The sequence below is a fragment of the Doryrhamphus excisus genome, chromosome 19 (genome assembly GCF_030265055.1).
Source record: "Doryrhamphus excisus isolate RoL2022-K1 chromosome 19, RoL_Dexc_1.0, whole genome shotgun sequence".
Lineage (NCBI taxonomy): Eukaryota > Metazoa > Chordata > Actinopteri > Syngnathiformes > Syngnathidae > Doryrhamphus > Doryrhamphus excisus.
In genome coordinates this window covers 273,397-283,576 of record NC_080484.1, presented here as the reverse complement: position 1 = coordinate 283,576, position 10,180 = coordinate 273,397, and the positions used below count along the sequence as shown (strand labels likewise).

General features: G+C 39.0%; 1 protein-coding gene across 6 annotated transcripts in view; it reads left to right on the top strand.

Moving 5' to 3' along the window:
* The first annotated feature begins 4,742 nt into the window (after window positions 1-4,742).
* stxbp5b (syntaxin binding protein 5b (tomosyn)) overlaps window positions 4,743-10,180 on the top strand; it is a 32,859-nt gene continuing 27,421 nt past the window's right edge. For all 6 annotated transcript variants that reach the window (XM_058056841.1, XM_058056839.1, XM_058056837.1 and 3 more), the window contains exons 1-2: window positions 4,743-5,253; window positions 9,558-9,655. In XM_058056841.1, the coding sequence (XP_057912824.1) occupies window positions 5,110-5,253; window positions 9,558-9,655 (242 nt within the window). In that variant the 5' untranslated portion in view covers window positions 4,743-5,109. The remainder of the gene's footprint in view (window positions 5,254-9,557; window positions 9,656-10,180) is intronic.

The window sequence follows — 10,180 nt, the reverse complement described above, 5'->3', positions numbered from 1 at the left end:
TAATTTTATTCTCTTAATTAAAAAAAAAAATGTAAATGCAGGAGGAAAAAGTCATACTTTTTTGTTGTAAATTTCCAACTTTACTCTTGTACATTTATGAAAAAAAATCTTACATATACAAGAGTAAAGTCATACATTTATGAGAAAAAGTATGATTTTATTCTCGTAAATTAAAAAAAAAAGTTCTGAATGCACGGGAATAAAGTCATACTTTTTTGTTATAAATTTCCAACTTTACTCTTGTACATTTATGTATGAAAAAAAATCTTTTTTGCAAGAGTAAAGTCGTACATTTATGTGGAAATGTAAAATTTGATTCTCGTAATGTAAAAAAAGTTGTAAATGCACGAAAATAAAGTCATACTTTTTTGTCGTAAATTTCCAACTTTACTCTTGTACATTTATGAAAAAAAATCATACATTTACGAGTATAAACATTGTCATAAATTGAAGAAAAAAAGTTGTAAACTCACAAGAATAAATTGGTACTTTTTGTTATAAATTTCCAACTTTATTCTTGTACATTTACAGGGAAAAAAGTCAGAAATTCACAAGAATAAAGTCGTACTCTTTTGTCTTTTATTCTTTTGTCTTTATTTTTGACTTTATTCTCATTAATGTACGACAATGTTACAAGCGGAAAAGAGTGAAGTTGATCGTAATAATATGCTTTTTCAGCAATACGTCAGAACTGATATGCAGTCTTGAAATATATACATATAACTTGCTACAACATCGGTTGTGCTGTGTTGTAGGGTATCGCACTGCAGGCGAGAGGTAAGCAAAGCTAAATATGTCCTCATGTCCCAGATAGCTGAGACCTCAATTCCCGAGTTCTTCATGCCATCACACACACACACACACACACACAAAAGCTGGCCCTCTTAACTTGTTTATAGATATGACACTCTCTCTCTCTCTCTCTCTCTCTCTCTCTTTCTCCCTTACACACACAGATCCCGTCACTTGTGCATTATTGATACAGGACCCATTTTATCTTGCCCTCCAGTGTGCGTTTTCTGCAGCAGCGTGGTTCATATATATATTCATACTGCAGACATGAACATTTTCATTTAAAAAAAAAATCTTCTTAGCATTTGTCATAGTTGACATGTAGGATCAAGTGTTTTGGTGTCGACACAAACGTTTTGCTTCAGTTATCATGGTGGCTACTCAAAGTGTGAATAAAAGGAACATTCAATGAAATCTGACTGGGTGCTGTCCGTGGTGCTGACATTTGTCCCTGCAGCCCCAATAAACCGATGGATTAACGCAATGTGAGACAACGGTGACATCTGGCGGATACAGCATGCATGTGCACCTGAAGTTATTTTTTTAAGTTTTTAATCTGTTCATCAACAGCATTTGCGGCCTAACGTTTGATCCCACAGTTAGAAAAAAGTAATAAATCTGACATTTTCACTTTTCATCATCCAGCTATCTGTCACAATTGTAATTTCAAAATACTAATAATAAAACCATAAGAATAAATACCTAGAAAAACATTATAGTTCCCCCCATATTTCCATTTACACCATCAATATTAGTCCTACATTTATTTTATGTACATACTTATATAACTTGACCATGAAAACAGGCCATGGAGGGGCTTGAATGAATTCTAACATGCAAACGTTTGCATGTTAAAACCTGGCATAATACTAATGTACTTATAAAAATTGCACTTCTGGTTGGATGCTAACTGCATTTTGTTGCCCTGTACAAGTGACATGAGCAATAACAATAAAGTTGAATCTAATCTAATCTAATCTAATAATAGCTCTAAGTGTTGGTGTATGTGCTTATCTCTGAAAATGCTAAAATGTTAGCATGCTAACGTTACCGTGCTTACACCTAGCATGATAGTGCTAAGTGTCTGCTTCAGTTCATATACGTACATGAAAATTGCAAATATGCTTTTATTTTACCCATGAAATTAACAAAAAAACACTACAAAGCTAAGATTAGCATGCTAGCAATGCTAACAGGCCAACCCCTGGCATGATAGTGGTAAGTGTCTAAACATGGAAATGGTAAAAAAAATTAAATGCTAGTATGCTAATGTTAGCATGCTAATATAATGTTAGCATGCTAACACCAAGCATGATAGTGCGAAGTGTCTGCTTCAGTTCATATACATGAAAATTGCAAATATGCTTTTATTTTACCCATGAAAATAACAAACAAATGCTACAAAGCTAAGATTAGCATGCAAGCAATGCTAACAGGCCAACCCTGGCATGATAGTGGTAAGTGTCTAACCATGAAAATGGCAAAAAATGCTAGTCTGCTAATGTTAATGTCATACTAACATAATGTTAGCATGCTAACACCAAGCATTTGGTGTCGACACATGCAAATGTTTTGCTTCACCGGGGGCTTCCGTTTGCTGTAGTGGTAAGTGTCTAACCATGAAAATGGAAAAAAAATGCTCGTATGCTAATGTTAGCATGCTAGCACCAAGCATGATAGCACAAAGTCTTCTTACCACTTTGTTGTGGCGGTGTAGTTCTTGGCAAAGGCTGCATCCCTTGTTTACTTTTTCATAAAGTGCATGACTCAGCAATTCTGTTCGGCAATTATATATATATATGTGTGTGTGTGTGTGTGTGTGTGTGTGTGTGTATGCCATGATGCATGAACAGTCATTTTGCCAAAATGTAGGTTAGCTAAGAAAAAGGACAAAACCATCAATTAGCCTTTCATCTGACCAGATTTTCCGGTTTTAAACGTCTCGGTGGAAGTAAAACATACCCTCCTTTTTTTTCTTTCCTCCTTGGGGAACGAGTCGTGAGGAGGAAATGGGGCCTATTTTCACACGCTGACAAAAGGTGCTGAAAGAAAAAAAATGTCATCCTCTGCCATCATACACACACACCCGGAACTATCATTGAAGAGTGCTTGAAATAGTCGTTTTCTTTAATTGACCTCAATATCAACTCAAGTTACTTATCATTGGGGTTTCTCCTACCTTTTTATACTTTTAACAACCTCAAATTAAATGTATATAATATGGGGGGCGGGCTTAAAAGTACCTGGGTGTACCATAGCTGTTTTTATACAATTAACAATAACAATTGTAAGAGTTCCCTTGCTGTTTCGGGTACCTTCATTTGCATGGAAAAAGACCTCCTGAAAAATGGGGTCTTTTAAGGAACCCCCACAACTCACTCAATGTCTCCTCCCTCTGTGAAATGAGGGTGTCCAAAGTGCGGCCTGAGTTTTTTTCCGCATGGGGCACATTCTAAAAATAAAATGTAACTATAAAATAATTTTAAAAACACCCAAAAATTTGTTAAAATATTTAGAGAATTTTTATTTTATTTTATGAGAATAATGTTGCATATTCATGATTTTTTTTAAGTGATAATATTATGAGAAACAAAACAAGAATAAATATTTAAAATAAGAAAGCAGTAATTGTTGGAAATTAAAAAAAACTACAGAAGTTGATAAAAACAGTTGTCATTTCATGAAAAAAAATGAAAAAAATAGAAAAAGTAGCAAAATGAGAAGAAAATCATATAATCATAAAATCATATAATTCATAATATTATGAAGGAAAATAATTTAATCATTTTAGAAGCAGAGAGGTGAAATATTAAAGACGTTTTTTTAAGATGTCCAAATGTGAAATTAAAAACATAAAGTGCTGATTTTTAGAAAAAATGAGGTAGAGGCAAAAGATACAATATTATGAGAATAAAGTCAAAATATATTACGGTAATAAAGTGATAACATTACACAAAGTAGGATTCCTTATTTATGAATGGAATATTTTCTTAGTTAAAGCATAGAAAACCTGTTTACTACCTTCAAAATTAGTTTTTGTAACATTATAAGAGCCCTCTCAACATGAAATAACACCCCTATAGTCACCTTTACACTCCAATTACCCGATATAGTAGACACAATAAGACAAAATGAGACATATAAGACAAACAAAAACCTGTTTACTACCTTCAAAGTTAGTTTTAGAGCCCTCTCAACATGACATAACACCCCTATAGTGACCTTTACACTCCTATTACCCAATATAGTAGACACAATAAGACAAAATGAGACATATAAGACAAACAAAAACCACTTTGCAAATACGTTTTTTAACGTTATAAGAGCCCTCTCAACATGAAGTAACACCCCTATAGTCACCTTTACACTCCTATTACAAATATAGTGGACATAATAAGAAAAAATAAGACACAAATAAGACTCATATTTGTGTGTGTAGCTGTAAATGTGGACAGGAAGTGACGTCGGGGGTTCAGGTGACTTTTTCTTCTCGTACCTATATGTTTCCTTAAGCTACTAATAGGACTAAACCTACCAGATAGAATAATGGGTAGGGGGAAGGGAGGGAGTACTGCTAAATTCTAAGTGCTGATATTTTACTCAGCTACAACCCAGTTAGTGAAGAACTTAAGTAACTTAAGTATTCCTTTCTTTGTTATTTACTTTTTCTTATTTATGTTATTGTTCTGTAGAATTGCACTTTTGTGTTCCTGTAATTCTGCTTATACTGTATTGTAATTGAAGTTTGTAATAATATATATATATAAGTAACTTAAGTGCTTAAGTAAAAGTGCAAATACAAATAAAAACTACTAAAATACATACAGTAACGCAATAAAATGTAATTATTTACTTTCGAAATCCGGAATAATTACGACGGGTCCTGTACATCCGGGTCCTCGACGCAGTCGTCGCTGCGTTTCCGTAGCATGCTAGTAGCTATGCTAGTAGCTAAGGTAGCTAGCTGACAGCTCGGCTTGCTGTCAATAGCTGGCTGCTTCCTTCCGGTGACGGTCGAGAACGCCGAAGATCGTCTTGTCGATGCCGGATTGAAGCCGGTGACGACGTGGGGAGGAGGGCAACCCGAGTGGAGTGTGTGGCAGTGGCTTTTGAAATGGAGACGGACAGGCGTTAAAAAAAGTGTGCGTTTATCGAAGCTAACCAGCTAGCTAACTACCTAGCGGCTCACCCCTCCTCTCTCCCTCCCGCCCCCCCGCCTTCCTCGGCTTGCCAGTTTACGGCAGCTCGCTCGGTGCGTTTCGTCCAGCCGTCTGCCGCCGACGACGCCGCCGCTGCACCGGAGCTCTCCCGCTAAAAATGAAGAAGTTCAACATTCGCAAGGTGCTGGACGGCTTGACAGCGGTCTCCTCTTCCTCGTCGGCGGCCGCCCAGACCGGGGCCTCCAAGGAGAACGACGCCGTGCAGGAGAGCCTGCAGTCGGAGCATTTCCAGCTTTGCAAGGTGCTGTATTTCCTCTCCCCATCCTCCTCCTCCTCCTTCTCCTCCTTCTCCTCTTATTAGCTGCGACCATGAGCTGAGGGTTCTCACGCCGTGACTGTCAGGTGACAGTTTTTAGCCTCCACCGCCGACTAAATGCACTTATAAACGGACTTCTAGTTAAGAGAACGTGGTCTCTAAAAGAACTTATCTTGAACCTTTGTTTGGTTTGTCTGTGGTGGCTGCTTGCCAAAGCTTGTTTGCGCTGCACTGAATCCTCGCCTCCAGTCACTTGACATCCAGGCGGGCTTGCCGAAGAGCTCCTTCAAAGCCGTCATTTAAACATTTAAAGTCGACTTGGATGCATACATGTGCATTGAAAGACATTGAAGGGGGGGGGGTGTTCAAAGGAAATAGCATTTGCTGCTGTCATGTGAGATCTGTGTGGGAACAAAACATGCACTTGTTTCCTCGTTTGCACAATCACTGACTTCTCTATTCACCTCCTAAAGCACAGTGCAATCTATTCAAACATCATTAGCCACGTTTACATCAGGAGCTTTTTGTCTTTCCCAATGACCTTTCCGAAAGCAATGGTATCCATGGAAAGGAATATTCCAATCTCTTGTCTACATGCGCCGCTATAATCAATAATCAACCGGAATAGTCAATTGGGCATGCGCGGTATAACGTAAACACCAACATCACGTGATACCGACTTCCTCCAGTTGTTCTTTCACTTGTTGGAATAACTCCGTATTGACAGTTTTTCCTTCGTTCTTTCCAGTCTTGACATTTAGTTTGGATCAAAAACAAACTTTCTGCAGCAGTCCAGTGCCGATTGCTGGCCTCCATTTTTTTAAAATGGAAGAACATCTCCAACTGCGTGTTACGTCATCCCAGCATTCGCTGAAAGAACGCACCCGGGAACAGGAAAAGATGAAGTTCAATCTTGCTAATATTTTATAATTAAGCTGCTTATAGTCCAGAAAATACGGTAAATAAACCCGAAAAAAATGCAACTTATACTCCAGTGCGACTTATGTTTTTTTTTCTACATATTTATGCATTTTTGGCCTTGTGCGACTTATACTCCGGAGGGACTTATAGTCCAGAAAATATGATAAATAAACCCGCAAAAAATGCAACTTATACTCCAGTGCGACTTATGTTTTTTTTCTACATATTTATGCATTTTTGGCCTTGTGCGACTTATACTCCGGAGGGACTTATAGTCCAGAAAATACGGTAAATAAACCCGCACACAGAAACACCAACAACATGGCAGAATGCCAGCACATAACAGCGGCCCCTGCGGCGTACGAGGCTGAAGTGTGGACACATTTGGGATTTCTACACAAAGTCGGCTGTGCAGAAATTGACAAAAGCCATGCCGTTTGGAAAATGTGTCATGTTTCCCAAATAAAGTATTCGGGAAAACACGACAAACCTGCGAGTCCACTTAGCGGGACACCATGAGGACCTGCTGCTAGCTAGCATGCCAAGGTACTTTTGTATACTACAAAAGTAGTACTGTGATATTGCAGCTATTTTCTTTTTCAAATTGATATGACTATTTAGTTAAATAATGCTTATTTCAAGCATCCTAAAAGGAATTTTTACTGATGTTAGTTACTTTGTTCCACAAAAATACTCTTCTGATGGTGGATAAGTCAGGGACTGTATACTCTGTACATTTTTTCACCGCTAATAGAATGGGAACATTTGAGCAGGATCTTTGTTTTTTATGTGTAAATTTAAAGCTGGATGTTAAAGCTTTATTTATCCGAATGCTACACTTTAAGTCTTTACAGAGGAAAGTTTATGATACAGCATAACATACTGTTGTAATGGAATAAAAATGTGTTTAGTAAGTCCATATTGCTGGTGTCTTCCAGGAAATAATCTTTAACTACAAGAAAAACCCCAACAAATATGGCCTTGTTAACAGTATCGTGATATATGGTATCGTGATACGTATGGTATGGCCTTCTATTCTTGCCAATACACACCCCCACTCACAAGTAGGAACACCTTCACAAGGACTGTTTATTATTTTGGTTGTAGTTTGTACTGCGTCACAGTAAACCACAAAGGGAGTTAATTGGAAGCAAGTAATTAACGCCACTCATTACACATGACAACTTTATTTGGGGAAACATATTGTCGTTTGAACAGCCAGCGCTGTCCAAACTTTTCCCACTGAAAAATGTAAGGACGCAAGAAAAAGCTTGGAACATAATTTTTTTTTTTTGAAAATGACAACTTTATTTATTGTTTTGTTTTTCATAAGATTGTGGCTTCAAATCTTTATGCAACTAAAATGATACTCTGTTTACTATTACGGTACGGTAATATTACGGTATTATTTTTGTAAAATTGTGTCTTTTCGGCTGCACGGTGGTGGAGTGGTTAGCGCTCTGGCCTACATACAAGTACTAATCAACAATAAAGTTAAAACATAACTGAAAAAATACATTCATAAATCAATTTAATTGTAAATACAATACAGAAAAGATAAAAATAACAAATCTATTTAATAAAAAAAAATAAAAAATATATAAATAATAAAAAAATATTTATATTTACATACAATACAATACAGAAGGGGGCTACACAGCGACCGAGTGGTTAGCGCGCAGACCTCACAGCTAGGAAACAACAGAACCAATGTTGTGATGCTCAGCTATCATTAATAGCGCTGATGAGTTGATTGTTAGCAAGAGTTGTACAGCGTTTTAAAGTGCATGCAGAGCTACATAAAATGTGGATGCTGACCACTCATCATACTTCACTACAGCAATCTTGTGGCGTTAAAAATAATAATAATAAATTACATCTGGAGGTTGCCCACAGCCACAGATGTTTTTTTTGTCGTTACTTTTTTTTCCCCTTTATTGAGATGTGACTGTTCCCAAAGACATCTTCCTCTTCAACACCACCTTCCTGTTTTGCCATGAGTTTTTATTTTTATTTTTAATTGTGCTGTTAAAAGTGCTGTTCTTTGAAGTTGCTGTGACAGTGTCAACTCAACGTCAGGTGTGTTCTGTGCGTTCTGTGCGTTCTGTGCGTTCTGTGCGTTCTGTGTGTTCTGTGTGTTCTGTGTGTTCTGTGCGTTCTGTGCGTTCTGTGCGTTCTGTGCGTTCTGTGCGTTCTGTGCGTTCTGTGCGTTCTGTGCGTTCTGTGCGTTCTGTGCGTTCTGTGCGTTCTGTGCGTTCTGTGCGTTCTGTGCGTTCTGTGCGTTCTGTGCGTTCTGTGCGTTCTGTGCGTTCTGTGCGTTCTGTGCGTTCTGTGCGTTCTGTGCGTTCTGTGCGTTCTGTGCGTTCTGTGCGTTCTGTGCGTTCTGTGTGTGCGTGAGAGACTGTGCCGAGGGCCGGCCCACCTGCCTCCGTCCCAGCAGGGAAGGAGAGTAGGTCAGGTCCCCCAGGTTGCAGAGAGGGCCTGGCGCTACCTGTTACATCATCCCGCCCTGCTGCAAGCTGCGCTCCGGTCACGGAATCGCCACATTCCAAAGGAAACACAGCTTTTTTAGGGGAGGGGTGGTGGGGGGGAATATGCTGTATTTTTCAAAAATGAGTTTCAAAGTGGAATACCGTATTTTCCGGACTATAAGTGGCACTTTTTTTCCTAGGTTGGCTGTTCCTGCGACTTATACTCCAGAGCGACTTATAAATGAAAAAAAGTGTTTATGTTCCATAAACACTGGACACCTTTTGTGTTCATGTTTATTTTTTGTGTAGCTGAATAAGCATTGTGTTAGCATATCTTACACCTATTCAGCCTGTTCTCTATTCTTTTATTATTGTTACAACTTGCCTTCCAAGATGGCGGAATGTCTGTTTTGGTCAAGTAGTTTGGAAAATAAATTACCCGCAAAAAATGACACTTATACTCCAGTGCGACTTATGTATGTTTTTTTCTACCTAATGATGCATTTTTGGCCTTGTGCAACTTATACTCCAGAGTGACTTATAGTCCAGAAAATACGGTAAATAAACCCGCAAAAAATGCGACATATACTCCAGTGCGACTTATGTATGTTTTTTGCTACCTAATGATGCATTTTTGGCCTTGTGCGACTTAAAGGGGACCTATGATGCTTTCCCACTTTTCTGAGCAATAAATGTAGTTAGAATGTTGTATTCTGGTGTTAAACCGTGCCAAAGTTTCAGATCATGAGGTTTACGCATTTGGAAGTGAGCCCTAAAGGAAGTTTGGGATGGCTCAAAATGCTCGGGTTTGAAAAGGCGTGGTTGAGATGTCACACACACTTTGTCTTAGAAATTACGACTCCAGGAGGTCTAAAATGAATTCTGTTCTCTCCTTAGACGGTGCGTCATGGTTTCCCGCATCAGCCGTCCTCCATGGCCTTTGACCCGGTGCAGAAAATCCTGGCCGTCGGGACCCTGACCGGAGCTTTGAGGCTGTATCCTTTTTTCCCCTTCCTTCCCTTCCCACGTGGAGACGACAGGACACCACAAGGAAAGTAAAAACTTGGATGAGTCAACATTTTTTTTAGGGGTTATGCTGTCTTTGCTGTTTATATCTTTGGAACCCCCCCCTAACAGGAACCAGTGGGTTAGACCAGTATGCATAGAACATAGAAAAGGATTATTACCATCATCAATGTGATTATACTCTTCCTAGAAGGGTTCCTTTAAGGCCAGTAGGCTCTCTGAGTAACCAGGCTCATCAGCAGCGTCTCTGCAGTAGCATGAACAACCCCCCCCCCCCCCCCCCCCCCTTTCCCACCTCCCACGCCATATGCCGACGAGCCACCCCTCATCAAGCTTGCGCTCGCCAGGCTGTGGCACGATGCTGCTTAACGCGTGCCGTGCACAACCTCTGGAGCGCAGTGTTTTACAGCTTTTACATTTCAGCAAGCGTTCCATCAGCAAGAAAATCATCTTGGAAGTACTTTAGTGTAGTCAGCGTACAGCTTGTATAGACG